This window comes from Brassica oleracea, chromosome C7, assembly GCF_000695525.1.
Source record: "Brassica oleracea var. oleracea cultivar TO1000 chromosome C7, BOL, whole genome shotgun sequence".
In the NCBI taxonomy this organism is placed as follows: Eukaryota; Viridiplantae; Streptophyta; class Magnoliopsida; order Brassicales; family Brassicaceae; genus Brassica; species Brassica oleracea.
This window is the reverse complement of record NC_027754.1, coordinates 30,149,568-30,175,292: the sequence shown is the minus strand read 5'-3', so window position 1 is coordinate 30,175,292 and position 25,725 is coordinate 30,149,568. Positions and strand designations below refer to the sequence as shown.

Below are 25,725 nucleotides of genomic sequence, written 5' to 3'. Positions count from 1 at the left end.
TCCACTCCATTTTGCAGTAAATTATGGAGTGGGGTTGGAGATGCTCTGACTGCCTTGTATTGGCGACCTATAAATAATCAATGTCGTTATACAGTTTATGACTGCCGTATGTGATTAATAAATTAAATCATAAAAATTTACTATAAAAATAATAATACATAAAATAAATTAATTATAATAATACATATCACTATAGATAAAAATATATAAAGACTTAAACAAACATATAAAGACTTAATAATAATACTAGAGTTAAAGTAAGCTAGTGAAAAACAATAAAATAATATCTTAAGTTTTAATGTATGTCTAAAAATATTTAGCATAATTGAAATAGTACTTATCTTCAATCTGTAATATTTTTTTTTGTTGTTCTTGTTAAATATCAGATGCTTATCTATTTAATAAGAAGTATTCATTTCTATTTAATATAGTTGTCTTACATTTTTACTCTTTTTTCTACTTTTTATAAAGTATGTAAAATAAAATTATTCGAAATTATCTTTTAAAGTCCATAAATAAATTATTAATATTTTCCTCTCCTATGTAATTGTTTTGAATCCATTAGTATTTATTTTCTCATATACATTTAGAAAACTTATTGATTTAGATAATTAAAAATGAAACAATTAAATTTATGAATACAATCAAATTTTTAACATATGTTGCAAGTAGTTGACCATCATATGTAATAGAGTTAGAGATTATATGATGATGTAATGTGTTACCCAGTATTAAAAAAATTACTTAGATAGAATAACAATATAATTATGATAGTTACTAATTAAAAATATACATATGTATTAAAAAATTATCCAAAAACGTTATCAATCAAACTAATTATGTATAAAATATATATTTTTGTTAGTTACAGAATATAATTGGTGATTTTTTTAATTTTATTTTGATTACTTTTTGAATAAGATTTCTGTACACTGGTTTATTATATATATAATTAATTTCTTATTTACTAAACGCATTTACCATAATTATTTATTATATTGATTATATATTATCTTATTTTAATACTATATATTTCATTTAAAAGATTTTGTTGTGTATTATGTTTTTGGATGAATTAACATTCAATCAATCAACCGCTATTTTAAATAAAAATTTTAACTTTAAATATAAAGTATAAAATATGTTAATATGATCAATTTTTTTTTTACTAAAATTAACTTGAGCCAAAATTCATTTTTTCCGATGAAATTTTAAATTTATTGACCAATCAAAAAGAAACATTTTCAAAAGAATAGGGAACTATATCTGTGGTATGTAAGCCTAAAAACAATAAGAAACCTTTTTTATACTGCTATTAGTAAACTACTCAACTAAATACTTCATGTGGGATTTGCACGAAATGACCTAAAATTTGATTTTAAATGCAAAACCATATCCTAAATTCAATAAAATACAAAAGTAATCTAAAATGGTGCTCCATCCGTTTTATTTTAATTTTTGTTCCGAGTTTATGCACACAGATTAAGAAAACATATGATTTTGTATATTTCCAAACTAAAAACACCATTAACCATATTTAAACCAATAGAAAAATAAAGCGGAGATTCTTATCAATAATTTTTTTTATTGAAACTCTAAAACGAGACTTATTTTGAAACAAAAACTTTTCCCTACAACGACAATTAAATCGAAACGGTGAGAGTAATAAAGTTACAACCATTTTCATATGACCAACCAAAAACATATAATTACTTTTTAAAATATAACCTTGTGAAGTATTCTCCGGTTAGTGAACCCATGTATTTAATTTTAAAAATAATATACAAAATTTATAAAAAATATTTTTATGAAAAATAAGTTGAAATAATTTAAATATAAACAATTTTAAATTATGTAAATTTAGATTTACCAAAATTGAATTGTTTTCAACACAGGTGAGTGAATATATGTTGTAAGTCATGATGGTACTCGGTTTAGGGTTTGGTAATATATGTTGTAATATTATTTGTATTTTAGGGTCATATTTTAGAATCTTAAGATTTTAAAATAATGTAAATTTGACATATATGTGTTTAGTTTTGTATATATTAAAAACTTTATAAATTTAGCTTATGTTCAATAAAGTGATTTTGCTATTTAGTTAGTTATTTGCTTTTAGGATTTAGAAGATCTCTTGGAAAGTCTACTAACATATCATGCATTAGAATACTTTTGTCTTCTGGAACGAATAATAAATTTAAGGTTTAGAAGATTTTCCAAGAAGTCTTTTAGTGCATGATATGTTAGAACACTTCCCAAAAAGTCTTCTAAACCGAAAATATTTGACCTAATTGGATTTTTTGTCTCCTTATATAAATAAGATTTACACATTTTCTCTACTACTCTCGAATGACTGCAACAGAATGTAATATTTTCACTCTAAAACTTTTCAACCTGTTTCTAATCTCTTTGAGCTTAAAGACACCATATTTTATATCAATTTCTCAACTATTTTTCTCATATCTTTCACACTAATTTATCTTGTTTTTGCAGGTTTTTCATTTAATGTTTTTCATCTTTCTCTCTTTTAAAGGTAGATCTGTAAATTGAAAATATGCATTTTTGAATTTTTTTCTCCGTTTTGAAGCCATTTTAACGTTTTTGGATATGCAGTTTTTTTTAGATATGAGGACAATATCAGATTTCAGAGTGCATTAGAAGACTTCGCTAGAAGACTTCTCGAGAAGTCCGCCAGAGAAGTCTGCTATGCAAACTGCCAAAACTGGTAAGTTTTTATTTTTCACTAATAATTGTTTTTTTTTGTTTTGTGTGCTAAATCTAAATAAAATTATAGATTCAACTTAATGTGATTATTATTTTATCATTGTAGCTTAAAAATGTATTTTTCATGGTTTTCTTTCTTTCTAAAAAGCAAGATATAGATCATTAAAATTTTGGTATATTCATTTCATATGTGTGTTAAAACCAAACAAGAATATAAATTAAAACTTATTGTGATTATATATTTTTTGTTATTATTTTAGTTATAGAAATTATATTCTGAAATAATATAATTTTTATGTTAGATTCAAACTAATATATAAATATATATATATATATATATAGCTTATTGTAGTTTTTTTCTTCTTATTTAAGCTTAAATTTTTAGTTTTTTTTTTGAAAATTTTATTTGGTTGAAATCATTTTAAACATTTTGTTGAAGGATTATTCTGATGGCACGAGAGATTGTGGATCGCGCCTCACCACATACACTGAATGAATGAAATGAGTGGAATGGTTAACTTTCCCACTTTTGAACTACGAAAACTTTTGTTGCCACTAGTAGTAAAGAAAAATATGCAAGTTTTTTAGATCTGAACACTATTTTTTTTTACAACAATCTGAACACTATATAAAGTAAATATTCTATAAATTATTAATGTTGGTTACTACAAGAATTTATTAGTTTATAGAGTTATTAATTTAAGAGAATTTCCTTTGTTAGATTTATAATTCTTTTTTAAACAATTAGTGTAGAAAAATGAAAAGAATATTTCATTCATAATAGTATATATTAATTAAAGTTTAAAGATTTGAATTTTTACCATTTTATTTGATTATTTATATATTTTTTTGTATGATGATACATATCATATAATATAATTTACTTTTAATGTAACTCGATAAAACTAAATTAAAATAGGAGATGAAATCCATTTTTAAGAAAGATACACAATAAAAAGTTTCGTAAATTTTTATATATGCAATTATTAATTTATAATTTTAATGGAGCCATATGTTTACCTAAGAATTTTATAAATATTCTTATCTTATTATTTTATCGATTTATGTCTTAAATTGGGACGGGATATATTTCTTAATTTATAATATTTATTAATTTATCAAGTATTAATATAGAGTTTCTACTCAGAGACTTCTCGACAGAATTCTTGAGCAGACTTCCGGGAAAACCTTTTGATAGACTTCAAACAAATTAAGAGGAAAAATAAAATTTAATCGGGAAATTTTAATTTAAAATGAATTTCGACCACGAACTAGAAGACTTCTAGAGAAAATAGAAGATTGGGGGTGAATCATAAATCCAAAGGAGGTTTCATGGCCAAAGGTAAAGATGTTTGAGTAACAATTATTTTGGAATGCACCAGTTGTGTTCGATGATATTAAGAAAGAATCGGCTGGAATTTCCAGATATATTACTCAAAAGAATCAGCATAACACTCCTAGTCGATTGGAATTGAGAAAATTATGTCCATATTGTTATAAACATACAATTCATGGGGAAATCAAGATTTTATTTAAAGAACCTTAATAATGAGAGTATCTACATATTATTATTATGTATATATAAATATAAACAAATCAAATAATAGAAAGAAATCAAATCCTATATTCTTAATTCTGTATAGAAACTCTATCCTATATAGAAATAGAAATCATTTTGATCCGATCAAAATAGGATTTTAGAGGTAAGGAATAAAACATTATGAGTAAATCTAAGCGATTTTTTACTAAATCCAAGTGATCTTTTCGTCGGCGTTTGCCCCATATCCAATTGGGGATCAAATTGATTATAGAAACATTAGTTTAATTAGACTTCTCTAGAAGTCTTCCAATTTACATTCAAATTTCATTAAAATTTTAGTTCTCTCTTAGAGTTATGAGACTCATGTTTTGATAGTTTATATAATATCATAAATAATATATCCACTTTGTCTCCAATCTATTAAAATATTTGTCTAATGCTTTATTTATTCATTCAATTTCTTCTAATCATAAACTATTGTTTTCATTGTAGATCTTATATTAAGATTATGGTGTGTAACTTACAAAAGAGGCTTACAATAGTATAATAATAGACACAAGTTCAACATAACAATAAGTTGATAACACAATAATATAAGTTTCAAAACATAGCAAACATAGAATAAGTTCATAACTCTAGATATAGATAAATAGAAGTTCATCATGTCTTCGTAACATAACAATATAAATTAACTCCGCAAACTATGTATTCAGTTATAATCTTTTTGGGTCATTTCAACAAGTTCGACATGCGTAGAACCATCACTCAATAAGAACATTCTCAATCCTTTGACATTATCAACCACAAAATCCCAATAATTATCTTTCACCAACTATTCTCCGTAGACTACAGATAACTGAAACAACTGAAACATTATCTGAAAAAAAAATAACACTAAAACACATTAACAAACATAAACATCATCTTCAAAAAATAAGTTCAGAGAAGCTATAAACATAATAAACATAAATGTTTGTAAGCTCATAATTATCACTAATTATTTATTTCATCCAAAAACCCCAATATTTACTAATACACATAAATTCACAAGAAATTTGTAAAGAAATAATTTTAAATTTGGAGAAAATAAAAGTTTACTAAACATTACATAAAGGACTTCCATTTAGGTTATTTTTGTAATTGCAAATTTATGAAGGAATACTTCTTAAGAACTCTACTCTACTAGCAGACTTTTTGAGAACTTTCGTTTGTAAATATTGGCTAACTTTTGTTTTTTTTTAATTCTCGATAATATTAAAGAAGATTTTTAAAAAAGTATTTTCTGATAAATATGTTAGTTTTACAATTAACCAAAGTTTGCAGATATTTGCTTTTCTAAAGAAGTCTTACAGAGAAGTGTTCTTAGAGTAGACTTCTATAGATGTCTTCTTAGCGTCAGATGAAGTATTCGAAGTGCCGCAAGAAATTTGCGTGTAGGTTACTTTTTCAATTGACTAACATGAAAAACACATCACATGTTTTTCGTCACGTCACTATTCCACCAAAAGTGTTCTATTGCACTCATTAGTTTTTTGGTCATTGTTTTGCTAACCAAATGCATGACATAACATGCGTTGACATAGCTGATGCTACTGATTTTATAATTAATTCATTTTCTCTTTTTGTAAGAAAACAAATCGTCCAACTATTTACTTTATTATTGATTCTTTCATTGAAAAACCAAAAATTTGTGTCTTTGACCCACCAAAAATTTATGAAATACTTAAACAGTTTACCATTTCCCCAATCATAATAGTCATCCCAAGTAAATGTTGCAGTTCTACCCGTGTAGCCTCCGAGACTTATGTCCAAATTGTAAAGAAGATTTTGAGAAGTTTATTTGTTTTTTTTGTTTTGATGACCGTGGGGTTCCCAGGCGGTAAGCCCAGACTAATCCCCACGAGGCCTTCCATCCGGGCACGCACGGTTATAGGCGGGAAGGTGGCCAAGGCGACTCGAACCCAGGGCGGACACTCCAGCCGGAGTTCCAATACCACTAGGCCAAGAGCTCTTGGTTGAGAAGTTTATTTGTTGTCCCGACGTATTCTCATAACCATTGAAATCTTTTAAGTGACTTTACATTCCCCTTTATTTGCTTTACAAAAAATAAAATATCACCTATGAATAATATGTTAGACATCGTAGATTTTTTTTCTAGCTATTTTAAGACTTGTTAAATATTTTTCACGTTTTAATGAATATTTGCAATAAGATTTTTCGTGCAAAAGATAAATAAATAGGATGGTAACACGGTCCCCTTCTCTCGAACCCTCTTTGTTATAATATGTACTTTTGATTGTCTATTGATTAAAATTTTATATTTTATCGATGTGATACATTTCATCATCTAAAAAACCTAAACTGGTGAAAGTTTTTTCTTTATAAGATGCTTTTGTCTAAAAGTCCATTTCACCCGATCATCTTATCCGTCTTGATTGGTAAAAAATTCTTTACATGAGTTATTTGTATGCAGTCCATGAAACATCTCATGAACTATTAGGATATTATCTAAAATTAGACGTCTCAACACAAACGAAGACTGAATTTCCAATAATTTTGGAAGTAATACTTTAAGCCTTTGATACATGACCTTTAAAATAACCTTATATACTCAACATTACATAAACTAATTGGTGACTTGGTCTTACCAGTTTAGAAACCAGACAAATATTTGTTATATTGAGTCGGTCATCAAAGGATCTCAAATTGTGAAAATCATCTATATTATTAAAACTTAAGTACCTTTTGGTATTGTTTCGAAACATGAATAACAGTATAAATGAGAACCGTTTGGAAACATAGATAACAATATAAAGAAAAAGTATTGTGCACTTTTAGTAATTTCGTTAATATAATTACATTAATTATATTTTCATATTTCACTTAATTTAACAATTTCATTAATTATATTAACTTAACAATAAATCAAAAAAATTATTTATATTACCATAATAATAATAGTGCATATTCTGATTTATTAGTTAACCAACATTAACTTTGTACTAATTATAAAATCAAAAATCTATATTAAACATGAATAACAGTATAAATGAGAACTGTTTGGAAACTAGATAGCAGTATAAAGAAAAAGTATAGTGCCCTTTTAGTAATTTTATTTATTTATTTTTTTGACAGCAAACATTCACAAACTCATATAGACTCTGTAAACCAATTAGGCAACTCTGCATCCATGTGTACGACGAAAGACGGTTGTTTCCTAGCATTGCGTGCCAAGCGATCCGCCATTTTGTTTTTCGTCCTGGGTACATGAACGATATCTGAGTTGACGAAGCTTCTTTGCAGGAGTTTAATGTCTTCGAGGTAGCTTTCGAATGATGGTCATTCCTCTGGTTCTGAAACCATCTTCACCAGCTGAGAACAATCTGTTGCAAACGTAACCCGAAACTGTCTTAAATTTTTCATGCATCCCATTGCCCAAATTAAAGCCTCAAACTCCGCATGGAGGGGTGAGAGACTTGCCCTTACATTCCTTGCTCCTAACAAACCACCAAACCCCGGTAATGTGCTCAACCAGCCCTGCCCTGAAAATAAGTCCATATCTTTCCAAGAACCGTCTGTGAAACACCATCTTCCTGTAGACCTTATATTAGGTCTGATCTGTACTTCATGTGCCACCCTGGGGTTAGTGGTGACCTGTACTTCAGCCCACAATGTTGATTCCAATTCTGCTAAGTTAAACGTTTCCCTCGGATCAATATCAAGATTACTAAAAACTTTGTTATTCCGCCCTTTCCAAATGTACCATATTATCCATGCAAACTGATGATCTTCCATTTTTGGGTTAACTCTCCAAAACAAATGATCCATATTAGCAAAAAAGAGAGCCAATAGGAAAAATGTTTGGATTCGATGGAATCTTCGATAGTGCCCATACTTGACGTGCTGGGGGACATTCACAAAACACATGATTCACTGTTTCCTCCGGATCACCACACCGTGTACAACATGTATTTCCTTGTATTCCTCTCGCTTTTAGATTTTTTGTTACCGCTATACAACCCGTCAATAGCTGCCATAAGAAATGCCTTAACTTTGGAGGGCACTTTACCTTCCAGCAGAAAGCTTTGAGTACATCCACATTAGGTCCATAAAATTATGGTGGTTTTTCTTTGTCAGGATAAATCCTTTCTACTTGATATCCTGATTGTACTGTATACTTCCCATTATTGGTGAAATGTCATCCATTCCTATCTTCCATCTGATTCCTACTCAAAGGAATACTTTCAATCATTTTTGCATCGTCTGGCTCCACCAAAGTTCTAATTGCTTGTAAATTCCATGTTCGGGATTCTTGGTTAATGAGAGAATCCACTGTGAGGTCCGGGTAACTGTTATGAAAGTTTTTGTTAGCTGGTCTCGGCCGAGTGGATGAGATCCAAGGATCATTCCATACTGATATAGATGACCCTGTTCCAACCCTTTTGATTAGTCCTTTACAAACCAGAGATCTAGCAGAAGTAATGTTCCTCCAGCCATAAGACGGAGAATATGAGCGAATCGGTTCTAGGGGTGAAGCATTCCTGTAATACCGTCCTTTGAAAACTCGAGAGAAAAGGGTGTTTGGCTTCTCGATCAGCCGCCACAACTGTTTTCCAAGCATTGCCGTGTTAAAATCAGTCAAGTCCTTGAATCCTAGCCCGCCATTATCCTTATGTTCACATAATTTATCCCATGACTTCCAGTGCATACCTCGTGTACTTCCTCCTGGACCCCACCAAAACTGGGCTACTACACTCGTTAATTTCTTTACCGTAGCTTTCGGTAGTCGATACACGGACATCACATGATTTGGTAGAACCGTGATCACCGATTTAATAATCACCTCTTTTCCTCCTTTGGTAAAAATCTAAAGGTCCATCGATTCACCCTATTATTTAGCCTCTCTTGTACAAAGCCAAATACTTGTACCTCAGATCCTCTTAGACTTTTTGGCAATCCTAAATAGGATCTCATTCCGCCTAGGTTCTGAATTCCCAAAATGTCTCTCAACTCTTGACGGCTGGTTTCCTCAATCTTATGCCCAAATTGAATTGAGGATTTCTGAAAATTAATTTGTTGCACTGACACCGTCTCATAGTCCTTTAGTATCCTGAGAATAGTTTGACACTCTTTCTTGTTTGCCTTACAAAAGAAAAGACTATCATCTGCAAATAACAGATGAGAAATTGCTGGACACGCCCTTGCTACCTTCATACCAGTTAATTGTTTCTTCCGTTCCGCCTTTTTTATATTTGTAATTAAGGCTTCTGTACATAGAATAAATAAGTAGAGAGATAAGGGGTTTCCTTGACATAATCCCCGTTGAGGGGTTATAAGGCCTCTTGGCTGGCCATTAATAAGTACCCTATATTGAGCTGATGATATACATCCTCGCATTAATTTAACCCAATGTGGATCAAATCCCATTTTTTGAAGGAGAGCCTCTATAAAATTCCATTCTAATAATGTGTAATATATTATTATTATGTTACATGACAGTTGGATGTTTTAGATGTGATAATAAAATATCTATATTTTTAAACAAGTATTAAATACATTATGTGCAATTAAAAATAAATTTCTAATGTCACATTTTATTTTATTTTATTAAAATAAACCCAATAGTGTAAAGCTACTAACATACATAAGCGTATACAAAAATCTGAACTTCTTTTTCTTCGAATGGATGTTAAATTTATTCATCAAAAAACTTTTTTTTGCATCATGTGTGACTGTTTTTAAATGATTAAAGAATAAAATATCATACTCTATAATAATCTAGCTAAGTGTACTGAACTTTAAATTTCTTGTTAGCAAAACCAATTAACAAAAAGAAAACATCAAAACATTTTATTTATTGCGCAGAAAAGAACATATAAATATAACAAGTTCAAGTAGTAAAGAACAAAAATTGACCAAAAACAAGAGAATAAGCTCAGAACTGTGTGCAAAAGTAAGGTAAGAAAACGCTTCCATGTTCCAACACACCTTTAACCTCATTACACACAAAATAGTGGTATTCACCTCTACGTTGTGCTATGCATCATACATATTCTGAATCTTAAAGACCTTCTCTAATGATCTTCTACCTATAGCCTATAGGCACAACCTCAACTGCATCATGCAAGTTTTAATTCTCTCGTTGAAACATACTTCTTTGCTCCACTCCGAGCTTCTGAAAAACCTCCTCTCATGTAGTTTAGTTTCCAAGGTCGGCCTAGTTTCAACCCAAATACTGAAAAAATAAAAAGTTTTCAGATGGAACCTAGACATTCCGCTGGCTTCAGACCTATAACTGAAACTGAGAGTATCAGTGTAACCATTCACTGAAACAGATAAAAGTACAGAAGATTTGAGACTGCTTCCATTGTTCAAATTCACCAAAACAGAGAGAGACAATATTAGTGAGAGGTTATCAACTCTCAACCAAATATCCATCCAAACCCTCACTAATTGCCCTTTAGCCAAACATAGACGACCATAATCTTCTACAGTAAGTCTTATGGTACCTAAAGCTTGAGCAGATGAGAACTTCCTATTTTTTCTAAGCTTATCAAAAAGTTAAACTCAGTTCTTGCAACCATTTGTCTAAAGAAAAGTTCGAGCTACAGATATTGTTAGTGATTTTACTGGGAAACAATCTTCCATCTTCCACATTTAGTTATGTATCTTGCTTCCTGAGCAATCAAAACATCGCACTAACCATTCAAATTCTAACAATCAACCATTGAATTGCAGTTTCCGGAGGCCCAACTTGGATCCTCCCGGTAAGAATCTATCAACATGCAAGTCAGCCTAAACGCTCCAAGCTCCGGTTTATGATGATCATGTTCCAAATTGGGGACGTTTTAGTGGAGAGAGCAATAAAGGATTTGCTAATATTGTGTTCTATAAACGCATTACCTAGCTTCACATCGACTTTATGGGACTTTTTTATGAATACCTTGCTGCTAAATCTCACCTGATTAAGCTTTACTCGCTGAATCAGATCAACTGTTGAAAAATTCAATTTTGTTTTGAGTCAAAATTTTGGATATTCTCACGAAAAATAAGAGATCAACTTACTAATGATTAGTACATTGGATCATTTATTTCGAAGATGCTTCCACTGCTCTTTTAAATTCCATGTATTTCGAGATTTGAGAAGAAGCAGAACTAAGTTTTGGATAATTTTGATTGGTATTTTCGGTTTTGGAGACAACATGTCGTACTTCGACGGATTTGATAGAATTATCAGAATAGGATTTTGTGAGTACTGTAATTGCTGTGAGGAGAAAAAGGAAGAAGTGCGACACAAGAAAGAAGGAAGAGGACGATGAAATGGAAACATATTTTAGGATTTTTCTTCTTCTTTTTATTTATTGTTACTATAAATTGTTGTTATGATCAATTTTAAGCAGGTCTGGTGGGTTTGTAATTAAGATTCATTGTCTTTGCATATATTTTGGTTTTAAAAAATAAAAATTTAAATCAGTTTTTTTTTTTTTTTTGGTAAAAATGTTTAAGGATTTAAAATAAGACGAGGTCATAGTTAGAAATTTTTCTTCTTCTTTTTATTTATTGTTATTATAAAAATTAAGATTCATTGTCTTTGCATATATTTTGGTTTTAAAAAAAAATAAAAATTTAAATCAGTTTTAAGACGACGACATAATTAGAAATTTTTCTTCTTCTTTTTATTTATTGTTACTATAAATTGTTGTTATGATCAAATTTAAGCAGGTCTGGTGGATAGTCCTATGACACTATGGTTGGGTTTGTAATTAAGATTCATTGTCTTTGCATATATTTTGGTTTTAAAAAAATAAAAGTTTAAATCAGTTTTAAGACGAGGACATAATTAGAAATTTTGAAGATGCAGTCTTCTAATGAAAAAATTATAGAAACAGAAAAAAGTTAATTCTTTTGCATGTGCCTCGACCATTTTCTCCCACTGTGCTATTCAACCACCGTTCCTAAACGCGTTAACTTTTATTAACCTAATCTAACCCCATTTCCTTTTGCTGGTCTTCCTTCACCTCTGTTATTCTTTCATCTTATACAGACAAGTGAGGATTTAGACAGGTCTGTGGAGGCGTTGTTATTTGTGAGGGGTAGATAAGTTTACTTACTGTCATTATTTCCGTCATTGAAGAAGCATGGAAAGAGGAAGCACGTAAGGATTGGTTTATGGTTTTACCTCAATTATTCTCTGTCTTTGCATACAGTTTTATTAGTTATGTATTTTTGTGAGTTGCCTCGAGATTGACCATGTTTTTACTAATTCTCTGTAGACTACAGTAAATATCTCCTAATCTCATTCTTATGTCCTTGTCTTGTCTTGATTAGCTTAGCTTGCAAAGTTCTTTTCTCCTTGTGGTTTCCTTAACTTCATAGCTTAGCAAATGAACTCGTCTTCTCTAATGCTTCTTGTGGTGTTTTGTAAACTCTGTTTCTGCAGATTGATTCACAGTCACTGTGTATGAGATTCAAGTTTGTACTGTCTTATTTGTGTTCTTTTCTATTTTCTGTGTTTGCACTACATTATGAAACCATCAAATAGCTTATTTAAAGTAGCTGAGAAGACAGCTTGACAAAAAACCTTAGATCTAGAAAAGAACCATAAAAGAAAAATTCTTAACCTTAACCTCTCGATTTGCAGAGAAAAGAAGAAGAAACGATTCAGTTTTTTCGAAAAGGATAAAAAGGTCGATGATGATGTTGAGGAAATGAATGAGCCAAAGTCTCAACCCGTTATTCAACCAGTTGAACAAGTATATCCTTATTTTTTATTTCGTTTTCATTCCGGTTGTGGTTTATGTTACATTTTCTAACTCAATATGATAATTCATTCTTTAATTGCTTAGGAGTTGTTAGAAAATTCAGATATCAGCAAACTTCAAAAGGAGCTGGAAGATGTGACTCAGCAAAAAGAAAAGTTAGAAGGGGAACGACACACACTGCGTGCTCAGCAAATACTACAACTGAGTCTTACTAGCGAGGTAAATAACATAGATTTTCAACACCATTTTTTGTTTGTTTGTTATGTATCATGAGATATCTTTGTTGTGCAGACAAAATATTCTAGTAACTTTGGGTATCCAATAAAACTTCCCCAGATCCAAGATGTAAATCCTGAAGCTAGATTTTTCGGCGAGGGTAATCTCTCATACCATACCATGTTTTACCGTTTTATTAGAACAACAATAATAGAGTGACACTTTGACTGTGGTTTGCTTTTGAAGTGTATATGACAAAATTGCTGGATCTGCTTGACTCTAAAGATGTTGATGTTCAGTTTCAAGCAACAAAAGTGATAGCTAATCTCACTGCCGAAGGTTTCTTTCAGCGATCTTTGTAGTCACTATTTATTTTAATTGCTTTACTTGCAGTTGCCTTATTAATATTTAATTGGTTCCATTACCTCTTAATATGTTATGTTTCTTGTAGAGAGAAATCATAAGACAATTATGAAAGAATATGGTCACGAGGTGTTGATAGAGGTTCTGAGTAGAAATCATCCGGAGGATATTCACAGAATTGCTGTTGGTGCAATAACCAACCTTGCAGTGACATGTAAATTAAAACTTGATTTTAGCTTCTCATATGCTGTGTTTATAAACACAAACATTTATATATACTCCATTTTCATTTTCAGATAACTACTAGAATCAAATCATAATGTCTTCTCGCACATGTTTTATTTATAAACAAATAATTTATTTATTTACTCTGTTTTCATTTCAGATAACTGCCAGACTCAAATCATAGAGCTAGACATTATCGAGGTTTTGTCAAACGTAGCAGAGAAGGCTCGAGATGTTAAGACTGTAGAGATGGTTGCCAAAGCAATTGCAAACTTATGTGGAAATAGTACTTCCATTTTATCTCTTCTTCTTTTTCTTCTTATTTCTTTTTAGTTTCATCTTTGTTGGTAACACATTCATCTTCTGCATCAACAGATAATTTGCAGAAGGAACGTAAAGGGATTCAAGCTTTGTTCGAAATAGCGGATACATGGCCACAACCCAAAGTTTTTGAAGAAGTAGCTAGGGGGGTCGCAAACTTTGCCAGAGAAACTAGTAAGAAACTTCTTATTATTTTCCCAATATTCCCATTGTATCTCATTCATCATTCATCTCATTTAACAGGACAATCAAAAGTCTCCCTTGCTAGCTAGTAAACATCTGAAGTGGATATTAGAAAACATCGAAAATAAAAATTCAGCTATAAGGCAACAGCTCGAAACAGCTCTCTGCTATTTAGCACACCTACAAAACGGTAAGTTCTTACATACATTCAACAGTGCATCAATTACAATTGTGAGGAATGGAGTCATTGTGACACAATTTCTTAGTTTAGCAGGTGAGAAAATAAAGCAAAAGGTGGTGATCATTGCCAAAAAAAGTTCCAACGAAGATATAAGAATTTTTGCAGAGATCACTCTCAACAAAATTGATCACATAGGTATTAATAATCACACTGACACCTCTTGGAAACCCTGCAGGGTATGATTTCGATTGTCCCTCATATCATCTATCTCTGTATCTCTCTTGTTTATCTTGTACATCGCTCTTGATCTCGATATCATATGATTCTAAATCTAGTATTTTTGTGTGTAATATGTACTTGATTTGGATTTTGTGACTTTATCTTTCTGGATCAGTAATCAGATCTTCTTACTTAGAAAATTATGATATCTTTCCTTCGGTTTTGTGATTTCGATTTTGCTTTATAAATACTTTATGTTTTGTCTAGTTTAAGATCCAAATTTATTTATTTCGTTTCCATGGAGAATTGTTCCCTTTTCTAGAATTTTGTTGTAAGTAAAAAACTGTGCATGTATTATGTGATCTTGCTCACAACAATCCACCTTCATGTTTTTTTTTGTTTTGTCTTTCAACTTGCTTTCACGCCCATTTCAGGTTACCCTTAGAGGAGACTTCAGGATCGATTCAGATCCTGTGGATTTCACGTTCTCTCATGATTTTACCAGTTTTTCCGTGACAAGTGCATCATATAGTCAATGTTTGTTCCCAAATTCCAGTGTTGAAGAAATTAACAAATTTCGAATCAGTATGAATCTTGTGAAGAGGAATGAAGATAAAGGGGAAGAGACTATTGGTGATTTGAAACTCAGTTTAGACACTCAACTTGGAAGCAAAAGTTCTAAAGTCTTTTTGGGGAGATTTAAAAACCGTGATGTTGCTGCGAAACGCTCTCTTATTATTAAGAAGGGTAACTTAGAAATAGATAGGCTCAGTTCATATGACAGCCATCCAAATATTGTTAGGTCTTTTGGTTTTGTGTCAGACAAACAGTATAACTACATTTGTTTTGAGCTTTGCAAATGTAGTTTAGATATGTTGATTAGTTTTTGTAGCTCAAAACAAACCGGGGGAAGAAAGTCTGCTGCAGATCCAGATTTAATCAACCTAATGCAAGGAAAGCAATTGTGGGATGCCAATAGTAATCCTTCTGAAACTCTAATAAATCTAATGAAGTAAGATTCTGTTTTGATTTGTGATGTTATTACTTTATTAGATTAAAGTTAGAGACTGATGTAAACTGTTTATTTTTTCAGGAATATAGCTTATGCTCTTGACTTCTTGCATACATTGAAAGTTGTTCGTTCATACAGCCATAAACCCAGAGAATATCTTGGTTACTGATTCTTTGACTGCCAAATTGTCACGGTTGGGTGACATCATTTTAATCTCAGAGGAGTTGGTGTCTAGTACTTTTCTATCGAGTAAGTTAGAGTGAATGATCTTTTGACACAAAATTAATACAAGAGATCATAGTTGAATAGTTGGTATACTATCTCTTTTGGTTGTATTGTATTTGTGATTATATGCTTATGGAATATGATTTTCAAACTCTTTTCAGGTTCTAGTAATTTAGGTTGGCGACCAGTCGACAAGTCAGTTACCTATGCATTAGATATGTTCAGCTTTGGGTGTATTCTCTTTTATTCACTCTCCGGTGGTCTTCATCCTTTTGGAGATGAGAAGAATTGTGTTAAACACATTGCTAGTAACCAACCAAGTTTATCGGAAATAAATCATCTGCCAGAAGCTAAGCAACTCGTTAGAGGTTTGCTGAACTCTAATCCTGAATCACGGTAACATCATTTTCTTATTTTGATTCAAAATCATTTCAACAAGGCTAATCTCTAATGTACATTATCTTCATTGTTGCAGTCCTAGTGCATCTGAAGTGCTTAAACATCCAATATTTTGGAGCACAGATAAAAAGATTCAATTAATTGTTGAGGCTAGTGACCATTTCACTGCTGTACCAGCCTTTCTGCAAAATCTTACAGCCACTGAAAGAAAGATAACGACTGCATTGGCTAAGAAATGGGTCAGCCAGGTAGATGGAAATGTCTTGAATTCAATGAGAAGTAAGTACAGGGACAACGATTTTGGGGAATTGGTGCGTTTCTTCAGGAATTGTAAATGTCACTACTCTGATATCATGATAGATATAAAGGGGAGTATAGTTTCTATTCAGGTATTTCCTCGTAAACAAATCTTTCAAATCTGTTTTTTTTTTCTCTAGCATAATCTAATTGATTTTTCATTATGGTTTCTCAGACGGTTATGGGAGACATGCCAGATGGATTTCATAGCTATTTTGCTTCCCAGAATTGCTGATGGTAGTGCACAATATCATTTCCAACAACTTAAGATCTGAATCTAAGTTCAACATGTTTTTCAAAAAGACATCATAAGAGATATGGGGAGACTCAAGCTGAATGAGGTGAGAAATGTGAACGGTGAGAGCAAAGTGAAGATTGTTTTCATTGTAATAGGAAGTTTCTAAATATAATAGTAGTAGCCTAGAGTAAAAAACTTATGCATTGTTTGAGTTGGAATCATAAGTTTGTTGGTGCTAAACGTGATCTAATTGACTCAGATTTGGGTTTATACATTTTGTTCTCTTTGGAGATAAGATTCAAGTAAGACAAGATTTGGTATTTAATTTGACGATAGAGTTTTGCATTTGATTAATTTCATGTTGTAACAAGTGCCCCCGGGTTGTTTTATGTGTGTTTCTGCCCGCGAACACTCTTAGCTGCCTCAGAATTTCTTGTGCTTATGAATTGATGTCTTCAATGCCTGCGACCACTCTTGGTCAAGGAGCCAACAGAGGCTAATGTCGATAATGAGGATTCTACAATTGCCTAATGTATTCTGGTGAAATCTTCTTGCCAAATGTTTAAATACACTAACACTGCCTAAGAGGAGAAAGCAGAGGCTGTGCAACAAAAAGAGGAAACTCTCAGTGTTGTGGCGAATCAAATTCCAACATAAAGTAGAGACAAGCCTGACCAAAGAAGAGGCAGACGTCAAAATGTTTTGATGTTTAAATAAAAACTTCATACTATATACTTTATGTGATCGTAGGGCTGATTGGCACAAGAAGAAGAATTATGCCACAGTCTGGACATAAAGTACCACAAGAAATGCACAAGAAGAAGAAGAAGAATTGTGCAAAGTCAGCGTGGGTTTGTTAATATCTGGAAAATACTTTGCAAAATTGAAATATTGCATTCATCAGTACAAGAATTATGATGAAAAAACTCTCGTGAATGATATTAAAAATAAACTGATATTGAGTAGTAGTTACAATGAAAAGAATAAAAAAAACGAATCAAAGATGAGGAAGGACGAACTTAGGGGATTTACCAGAATCAAAAGATTCAGTCTAAATGTTGACTGTATCCTATCTATTCGTTGCTTACCACTGAGGAAGTGGCATCTTCTATACTTCACAAAGAGGATATCAATTCTTGGAAAGTACCTTGAATGATGCAGCAGACAGTCCTACATTGCCTCCTGTAGAAAAGAAGCTATGATCTGACTTGTGGAAAACTAAAACTTCGCCTAAAATCAAGCACTTCCTTTGGAGAGCACTATCTGGTGCCTTTGGCGGTTAATGTACGTCTAAGATCACGAGGCATGTATGTGGATATAGGTCTGAGACTATCTGCCACGTTTTGTTCCACTGCTCTGTGGCTAAAGATGTCTGGCAGCTCCTAGGCGGCCTTCCTCTTCCTCGTCATGGCCTTTCAAGTAATAGAACATTCCTGAATCTCCATTATCTCGTTACTTGTAGCAGAAACAAAGCGTCAAATGATACTAAGAAAAGAAAATTCCTTTGGATCCTATGGCACGTTTGGAAAGCAGGGAACCTTCTGTTACGATTTACGATGCTGATAATCAAAGATGAAACAAGTTCTTATTCAATAAAAGAGTGAATACAAAGGGTCTGATCACGATCTCTCTCACTAAGATCATCTCAGAAGATCGCTCTCTCATCTATTTCCTCACTCAATCACTCGATACCCCTCCTCTTCCAATCTCTCCTCTAATATATAGATAAAGCATGAAAGACAGAGTAACTAGACCATGATTACTTTATGCTACTTTCTCTTATCTAGTCAAGCGTCAATGACCATCTACCCCCTTTGAATTAACTGCTCATATCACCTTCTATGCTTTGAAAAGACACGGCTCAGTCCGCAAAGGATCCAGGAGAAGGCACTGGAGGAAGCGGATATATGGTTTCGCTTTAGTGCTTCGGGGGATGGTGAGACCAACATCAGAGGTACAGAGGACGCTCGGTTGGGTTAGCCAGCCCTCCACCTGGTCTGACCAAGTGTACTGTAGCGTCCTTATGGTCAGAAACCTTGCACCTGAGTGGTGCAGCCTGGATCCTACGGGAACATGGAGGTGATACGGTCTGTCACAGTAGATCATTTTGATGTGGGGTTTGGTGTAAACCTCTTTAGCTTTAGGTCCTTGATCTTAAGGAACATTAATTTTGTTAACCAAAATAACCAACACTCTAATAAAATATCTTTTTATAAGAGAAATAAAACAACAACACACAAGCGCAACTACATAAGGTTTTTTTTCTTTTTAGTGTTGTTGTTACAATACTGAGATAACCAAAGATTTATTATCAGGGTTGGGGTTCAGTAAATGTCTGGCACAGTGCCCATGGCAAGACAATTAGGGCCTAGTTCCTTCTTAGAAGCCAACATTTTTGGCCACAAAATCAATGTCATTTGCTGAACCGGCCTGGTAGACATCGACGGCATAGACGGCATCCTGCCCCAATGAAGTCACGATACCCACAATAACCCTCTTATCATCGTTGAATCCATCAACCATCTGCAATTTGAGAAAAAAAAAAAAAAAAAAAAAAAAAAAAACAGTGATAATCAGTAGTCATATATGCCGTGTGTTTGAAGGAAAAGGTAGAAAATTAACCATGGTCCTGAGGTTCTCGTTCTCGGGAAGAAAGATATCATCCCTAGTGTAGGCGCCGCTATGATGCAGAAGGGTAATCTGAAATGGGCAGGGAATCAAGTTGGAAGACAAAAAAAAAAAAAAAAAAAGAAGCGGATTGACATGAGTGAGTAAGAAGAAGACATACAGAATCATCCTTGTAGGAGATACCAGTCAACTGGTAAAGATCACGGCTCACATCTGGAATCTGAGAGAATAGACAAATATGTATGAGGATTATATTAATATATTCAGAGAGAGAGAGAGACAGATTTGTGACGTACAACAAACTCTGTGGAAATGGGAACAATTCTCCGCACGAAGTAGCCAGTTAATATATTTATGGTGTGTAAGTGACAAAGGCCTCTCTTCGTGTAGAGATCAATAACCTGAAGAGTTCATGGAAACTAAAATTAATAAAAATTTTGATCTTAAATTAGACGAAAAAAAAAACGGTAAGGAAATTGATCATAATTTTCTACCCAAGAACAATCTGATTACGGATCCACGCCACAGAATCCAAAATCAAGTACATATACACAAGATCGAGATTTGGAATCATATATATATATGGTTAACAAGAGAGAGACAGAGATGAGATGAGGGAAATCGAAATATACCCTGCAGGGTTTCCCAGAGAGGTCGATGTGGTCATTAAAATCGATGTCACTGGCCAGCCGTAAGTTTCCGATCTTACTAGCCATGGAAGCTCCGGCGTCACTGGACTCCGTCATGTTTTATCACGCGAGAGAGAGAGAGAGAGAGGTTGAAAACCGATTTCTAATTTTTTTTTCTAGGGTTTGATGAACGATATTTTTCAAGAGTCCAGATTTTCCTATACCCTTTTATCCCATCCCCTCATCATGTTGCATCATCGTCATCGCGTGCATACCACGCTCATCTTGACAGAAAACTTTATTTGGTCAAACGCAACCACTCTTGCGGCGGAACCACAACGACGTCAGTTAGTGATGAATTTATCTTTTGTCAACATTTTCTTTCATCCATTTGATAAAACATTTTTCAAACTTCAATATCTATGTAGAACTAGATTTTAACCATTGCACCCGCGCACCCATGTTTGCTTTATCTTTTTTTTATATATATATATTGTATGTAGACAGAGTTATGTTATTATTTTCTAGTAAATGCTATTTTATTTTTTTTATAAGTATAATATAATATTTCATATATTATTTTTTCAAAAATATGTTGCTATTTATTTTTCAAGTCACTATTATATATCATATATATGTCATCATATAATTAATCGTGTTTTATATTTACCATTGTATAAATAATCGTATAATTAATAACATTTTATATGTACCATCATATAAATAATCATATATATTATATTTTTAAAAGATATTTTTAGGTAATTAGATTGTGTTATTTTCGTATATTTTAAAACTGACCTGAATATATAGTTTCTTATAATATATGGATTTTCGATTTTTTTTAATAACATAAGTCCATAACTTTTTTATTCTTAATATATTGTTATCCATGTTTCCAAACAATGTTTTATTTTTTTTACTGCTACCCATGTTTTCAAACCCTTCCTAAAGGCACTTCTACTTTAATAAGATAAACTAGAACTTGATCCAAGCGCCTGCGCGGATGTTTATTTTTATTTTTTATAAATATTTTTTTTGTATTAGTTATAATATATATTTTAAAATTTATCCGTTCAAATAGTTGTTTAATATGACATTTCGAAACACAATAATTTTATTGTTTATATTGAGTAATTTTATTTTATCCTGTAAACCATCAATTGTATGATCAATATTTTTAGAATATGATCTGTATATCCGAACAAATGTATTTTTTTTATGGATACAAATTTTATGATAATATATAATAATGTTTTTGTATATACTATTTATGGATTAAAATTTTATAATAATGTATAGTAAAATTGTTGTATATACTATATATTATGTATTTTTCGAATTAGTAAAATAGTTATCGTATAATGTATGTATTTAATTATGAAATTTATATATGGAATTAATCATTTCCAAACACACATATATAAAATAATAGTGAAAGACAAAGAATACAAAAACTTAGGTTTATTAATTATTGTTGCCATAAATTTTTAGTTAGAATTTGATTTTGGAAATACATTAATTAAAGAAGAAAAGACAAAGAATCACAAAATATAAGTTAATTAATAACTTCAGTGGCATGTCATTGTAAATAAGTTAAAAAATTAAGGGGTATTTTATTTTTGTAATTCTCTTTTAATAGTATAGATTATTTTAAGATTTTGTGACAACGTAGGTAGAAATTTAAAAAAAATAGCGTTGTTTGGAAACATGGATAAGAGTAAGTTAGAAAAAAAATGAGCTTATACTATTAAAAAAATTGAAAGTTAATTACATTATATTAAAAAGTAATATGTTTATGTTACTTGATATACATATTCAAATCAAAATAATAATTTAAAATTGATTTATATCAAAAATTCATTCAAAAATATACATATATTCAAAATTTGATTTTTACTAACATATTTTCCAATAACCATTATAAAAATATTTTCGATATATATAAGAAAAATACAATGCAAAGCCCAATTTCAAACACCAAATTAAATTATGATTTTTATATTTCACATTGAAATTTGAAAATATAATATATGTGATTATTTATATGATTGTACGTATAAAATATTATTAATTATAAGAAAACTTATTTGATGGTACGTATAAAATACGATTAATTATATGATAACACATATTTTTGTAACCTATGATGACACATATATGATATATAATAGTGATTAGGGGTTGGCGTTCGGGTTTGTTTTCGGGTCTTTTGGGATTTCTTGTTCGATTCAGATCTTTGAGGATTCGGTTCGGATTTGGATTTGGATAAGCAATTTAAATTGGTTTGGTTTAAATATCTGGATAGCGAATTAATAATTATTTAAGTATTTTTGGAGTTTTGAGTATATTTTAACTATTTTAGATATTTATGTTTGATTATTTGTATATATTTTCAAGTATTTAAACGAACTTTAAAGTATCATATATATTCTGGATGTTTATATATGTATATATATATTAAATTTTAAAATAATTAATATATATAAGTATATAAATCTATTTTGGATACCCAAAATAGTTTGGTTCAGATCAGATTAGATTTTAGTTCTTCAAATACCAAAATTTTGAATAATTCAGATATTTAATCAATTTCGGTTTGGATTAGATACTATTTATTCGGATTGAGATCAGTTTGATTTTTAGAATTCGAGTTTTTTGCCAGATGACATAAAAAAACAAATAGCATCGGAAAAAAATGATAAGTCCTAGAATGAGCTTTTAGTGGGCCTGGGAAGGAAAGTAATAAAGAGAAACCCAATACTATCATTTACGTTTTATTATACTTCCTCCGTATTTTAATATAAATAGTTAAAAAAAAAATTATATTCTAAATTATATGGGTTTTTTGATTTTTTATGTAAAATTTATTAACATTTTATGTGGTTGATTTATGGTAAGATAAATATATTTTATTAACATATATCAATGATAATATATTTTTTATTTTAGTAGTGGTTGATTTGTGGTAAGATAAATAATTAATGAAGTTTTTGTTTAGAAAATATAAAAATTTAACGATTTCGTTATTATACGTGGACAATTATAAAACGGGAGTATAACTTTGCCTTGTCGTTGCCAAAAAAAAAAACTTTGCCTTGTCTTTGTAAGAAATTATCAAATGATCAATTAACAAATAGGTTTATCCATTATCTTCTTCCTCTCTATTTCTCTTCTATCTCTGCTCTTCTTCTGATCTTCTCTCCTTTCTATTACAAATCACGATGAGCTCTGATCAGGATTTATCAATGGTATGAGAGCACATTCATCCTCTTGACGGTGCGTTTCCGGTGTGTTGAATCTCTGGCGAAAGGATAGATCTAATGGATAAGATGGTACCGCTGAAGACGGAAATGAGGGCTGAAAATCAACATATGCTGGCTCTTTCTCGTGAGGCAGAGTCTCATGCACACGAGATGGTGCTGAGGTCGCAACAGTTGTGGATCGTGAAATCGGCGGTCACGGAGCTCCGCGAGATTGTGGCGATTGAAGATGACTCAGATCCGTTGCCTGAAGACATCGATCAAGATTGCGAAGACCCGTATAAGAAGTCCGTTCTCGATCCGGTGGAACAGTTCCCAGAAAGTTTTGAGTTCGTGGAAGGACGATTCTTCATATCGAAGCTACAAAGACGTTTGCTCACCTTGAAACAAGCAGAAATCTCGGAAACTCTATGAGGAATTTCGTCGAACACTTGGTGGATGAGACTTTCTGTGTTACTTCTACAGATCCTGAGCGTTTGAAGTTTCAGAAATGTTGGAAGAAGATAAAGAAGCCGAGAAAATGGGTTTCAAATTTCTTTCAGAATCGGAGTTGAACGTTAAGGGCGCGGATCTACAGGTGGTCATTGGCTATGAGCAGTAGATCAATGAAGAGAAGTTGTTTTGTTTCAGATAAAGCTACAGGAAATGATCTGGCCAAAGCTTGCAAGAGGTATGGAATGTCTTCAAACCTTGGTTCTTGGAGGCGTTATAAGAATCGAATGGTGAAGAAAGTAATGGTTAAGACGGGGTTGTTGCGGAGCTTTCAACGCTTTGGTTATGGCTTTACATCACCAACACTGGAAAAATCTTCAATTCCTTTGGTTTTGGAGGGAAGGGTTTGTGTAGGAGATATGTGTGATCAGCCTAAATTGGAGCATGGCTTGTTCTGTCGTCTTCACTCACAGAAACTGATCTGGCCTAAAGAAGTTGACGGAGTAGGAGGGTTTACAGCAGGAATTTCTCAACCAGCTTCTGTTCAAGAGTACATAAAGATGTTTGAAGCTAGTACACCAAAGCTTATTCCTCTACTTGGTAAGCGTTTTCATAAGGAGATTGCGACAACAGCTGCAGGACGAGGTCCGACTACACTAACTGAGCACACTCAACGAAGCAATGGATGTGTCTCAGTGGATTGAAGATTGCATCCGTATCAGGGATAATAGTAACAATGTGAAACAAGAAGGAAGGATGCGAGATGGCGCAAAAATAGCTACGAGGTCACCTAAAGAGCCACTCTCCGGTGCAGAGGCACAAAGGGATGTGAGTATTCTTCATTGCTCATTGGCAGAGTGAAAGTATTGGCGTATCAGCGGCGTGGACACAGGTGTTAGAGATTGTTCCTTGAATCAGAAGCCGGAGAGATGCACATCGGATTCAAACAACTTAGCCAAAGATGTGAGAGAGCTGGAACATGGTGAGGTATATACAGTGATAAGAGTCTCTTGAAGATGGAGGAACAATGGAGTTTGAGTTTGGAAATGTGAGAAACTACAAAGGATGTGTTGAACCTTCTTTTGTTCAACAAGTCAGGTCTAATAAATTTAGGAAGAAACATGGAGATTCAACAGTTGTTGCAGATCCTATGATCTTGGTGAGTTCTCGAAAGATGAGTGTCAGTATGGTTGTCATGAAGAACAACTCAAGATCTTATGCGCATAAAGAAACTCAAGATGTGTGGGATCCAGGCCAAATCAAGTGCTTCGTCGAGCTGCGACAAGGCTCAAGTGTCAAGACAATTCACGGCACCGAAGAATTGAGATTGTGGTCAAGTTTTTGTTGCTCGGTGTTACAAGACCTCTAAAGAGTTAAAAGACTTTATCAAGTTGGTTAGTTGTGATTACAGTTTCAGTTTTTGGCTTATGAAGCCTTGCGGACAAGGTTGTTATTCTACCAGGGAGTACACTAGAGCTGCTTGTATTAAGCCAAAAGATTCCAAGCTGATGCTCTGACCAGAATCAGCTCTCAGTCCCTACACTCGTGAGTACAACGATGAAGTCTGAGATGATGTTTGAAGCTGATTTAATGGTGAAGCATCAAATCATGGAACTGCCCACTGAGAAATCCAGTTCAACCCCACTTTCCAGTGATCCATACACTCTCAAAGCTGATACGGGTGTCATGGGATGTGGAAACCGAGATGTGCATATTCAGCTGTTTGTTACTGAGTTTGCTACGCTTTTGCTAGCGTTGGAGTTGCTGTCTGCAGTTTTTAAAGCTGATTTCATTTCTCGGATAAACATGTACATCATATCTTTGATAAACACAAAAGGTGTGAGAGTGACGGGTTCTCAGACGTATGA

General features: G+C 32.2%; 3 protein-coding genes across 3 annotated transcripts; 2 read left to right on the top strand and 1 right to left on the bottom strand.

Moving 5' to 3' along the window:
• The first annotated feature begins 12,947 nt into the window (after positions 1-12,947).
• On the top strand, positions 12,948-16,888 carry LOC106305140 (armadillo repeat-containing kinesin-like protein 3). Its single transcript, XM_013741510.1, has 14 exons — positions 12,948-13,017; positions 13,111-13,245; positions 13,318-13,402; positions 13,489-13,581; positions 13,694-13,819; positions 13,991-14,116; positions 14,206-14,325; positions 14,395-14,524; positions 14,609-14,751; positions 15,169-15,746; positions 15,828-15,995; positions 16,133-16,367; positions 16,447-16,759; positions 16,843-16,888. The coding sequence occupies exons 1-8, from the start codon at positions 12,973-12,975 to the stop codon at positions 14,421-14,423; spliced, it is 759 nt and encodes a 252-aa protein (XP_013596964.1). The 5' UTR covers positions 12,948-12,972; the 3' UTR covers positions 14,424-14,524; positions 14,609-14,751; positions 15,169-15,746; positions 15,828-15,995; positions 16,133-16,367; positions 16,447-16,759; positions 16,843-16,888.
• On the top strand, positions 15,322-16,902 carry LOC106303057 (serine/threonine-protein kinase/endoribonuclease IRE1a-like). Its single transcript, XM_013739422.1, has 4 exons — positions 15,322-15,481; positions 16,133-16,367; positions 16,447-16,759; positions 16,843-16,902. Exons 1-4 carry the CDS (start codon positions 15,322-15,324, stop codon positions 16,900-16,902), a joined length of 768 nt encoding a protein of 255 aa, XP_013594876.1.
• Positions 16,903-19,100: 2,198 nt separating this feature from the next.
• LOC106303980 (eukaryotic translation initiation factor 5A-1-like) lies at positions 19,101-20,457 on the bottom strand. The gene is made up of 6 exons (XM_013740344.1): positions 20,343-20,457; positions 20,166-20,299; positions 19,830-19,934; positions 19,694-19,753; positions 19,528-19,605; positions 19,101-19,428 (listed from the first exon to the last, which is right to left on the bottom strand). Exons 2-6 carry the CDS (start codon positions 20,277-20,279, stop codon positions 19,285-19,287), a joined length of 501 nt encoding a protein of 166 aa, XP_013595798.1. The 5' UTR covers positions 20,280-20,299; positions 20,343-20,457; the 3' UTR covers positions 19,101-19,284.
• Between the last annotated feature and the right edge of the window lie 5,268 nt (positions 20,458-25,725).

Bases quoted from the DNA above. Each gene is read 5' to 3' on its own strand.
- LOC106303980 (XM_013740344.1), bottom strand. From the start codon at position 20,279: ATGACGGAGTCCAGTGACGCCGGAGCTTCCATGGCTAGTAAGATCGGA. The intron at 19,935-20,165 runs GTATATTTCGAT...TGAACTCTTCAG, and splicing joins TCTCTGGGAAACCCTGCAGG to GTTATTGATCTCTACACGAA. The intron at 19,429-19,527 runs GTTAATTTTCTA...CTCAAATTGCAG, and splicing joins ACGAGAACCTCAGGACCATG to ATGGTTGATGGATTCAACGA.
- LOC106303057 (XM_013739422.1), top strand. From the start codon at position 15,322: ATGAATCTTGTGAAGAGGAATGAAGATAAAGGGGAAGAGACTATTGGT. The intron at 15,482-16,132 runs GTAACTTAGAAA...AACTCTTTTCAG, and splicing joins CTCTCTTATTATTAAGAAGG to GTTCTAGTAATTTAGGTTGG. The intron at 16,760-16,842 runs GTATTTCCTCGT...ATGGTTTCTCAG, and splicing joins GGAGTATAGTTTCTATTCAG to ACGGTTATGGGAGACATGCC.
- LOC106305140 (XM_013741510.1), top strand. From the start codon at position 12,973: ATGAATGAGCCAAAGTCTCAACCCGTTATTCAACCAGTTGAACAA. The intron at 13,820-13,990 runs GTAAATTAAAAC...TTTTCATTTCAG, and splicing joins AACCAACCTTGCAGTGACAT to ATAACTGCCAGACTCAAATC. The intron at 14,117-14,205 runs GTACTTCCATTT...CTGCATCAACAG, and splicing joins TGCAAACTTATGTGGAAATA to ATAATTTGCAGAAGGAACGT.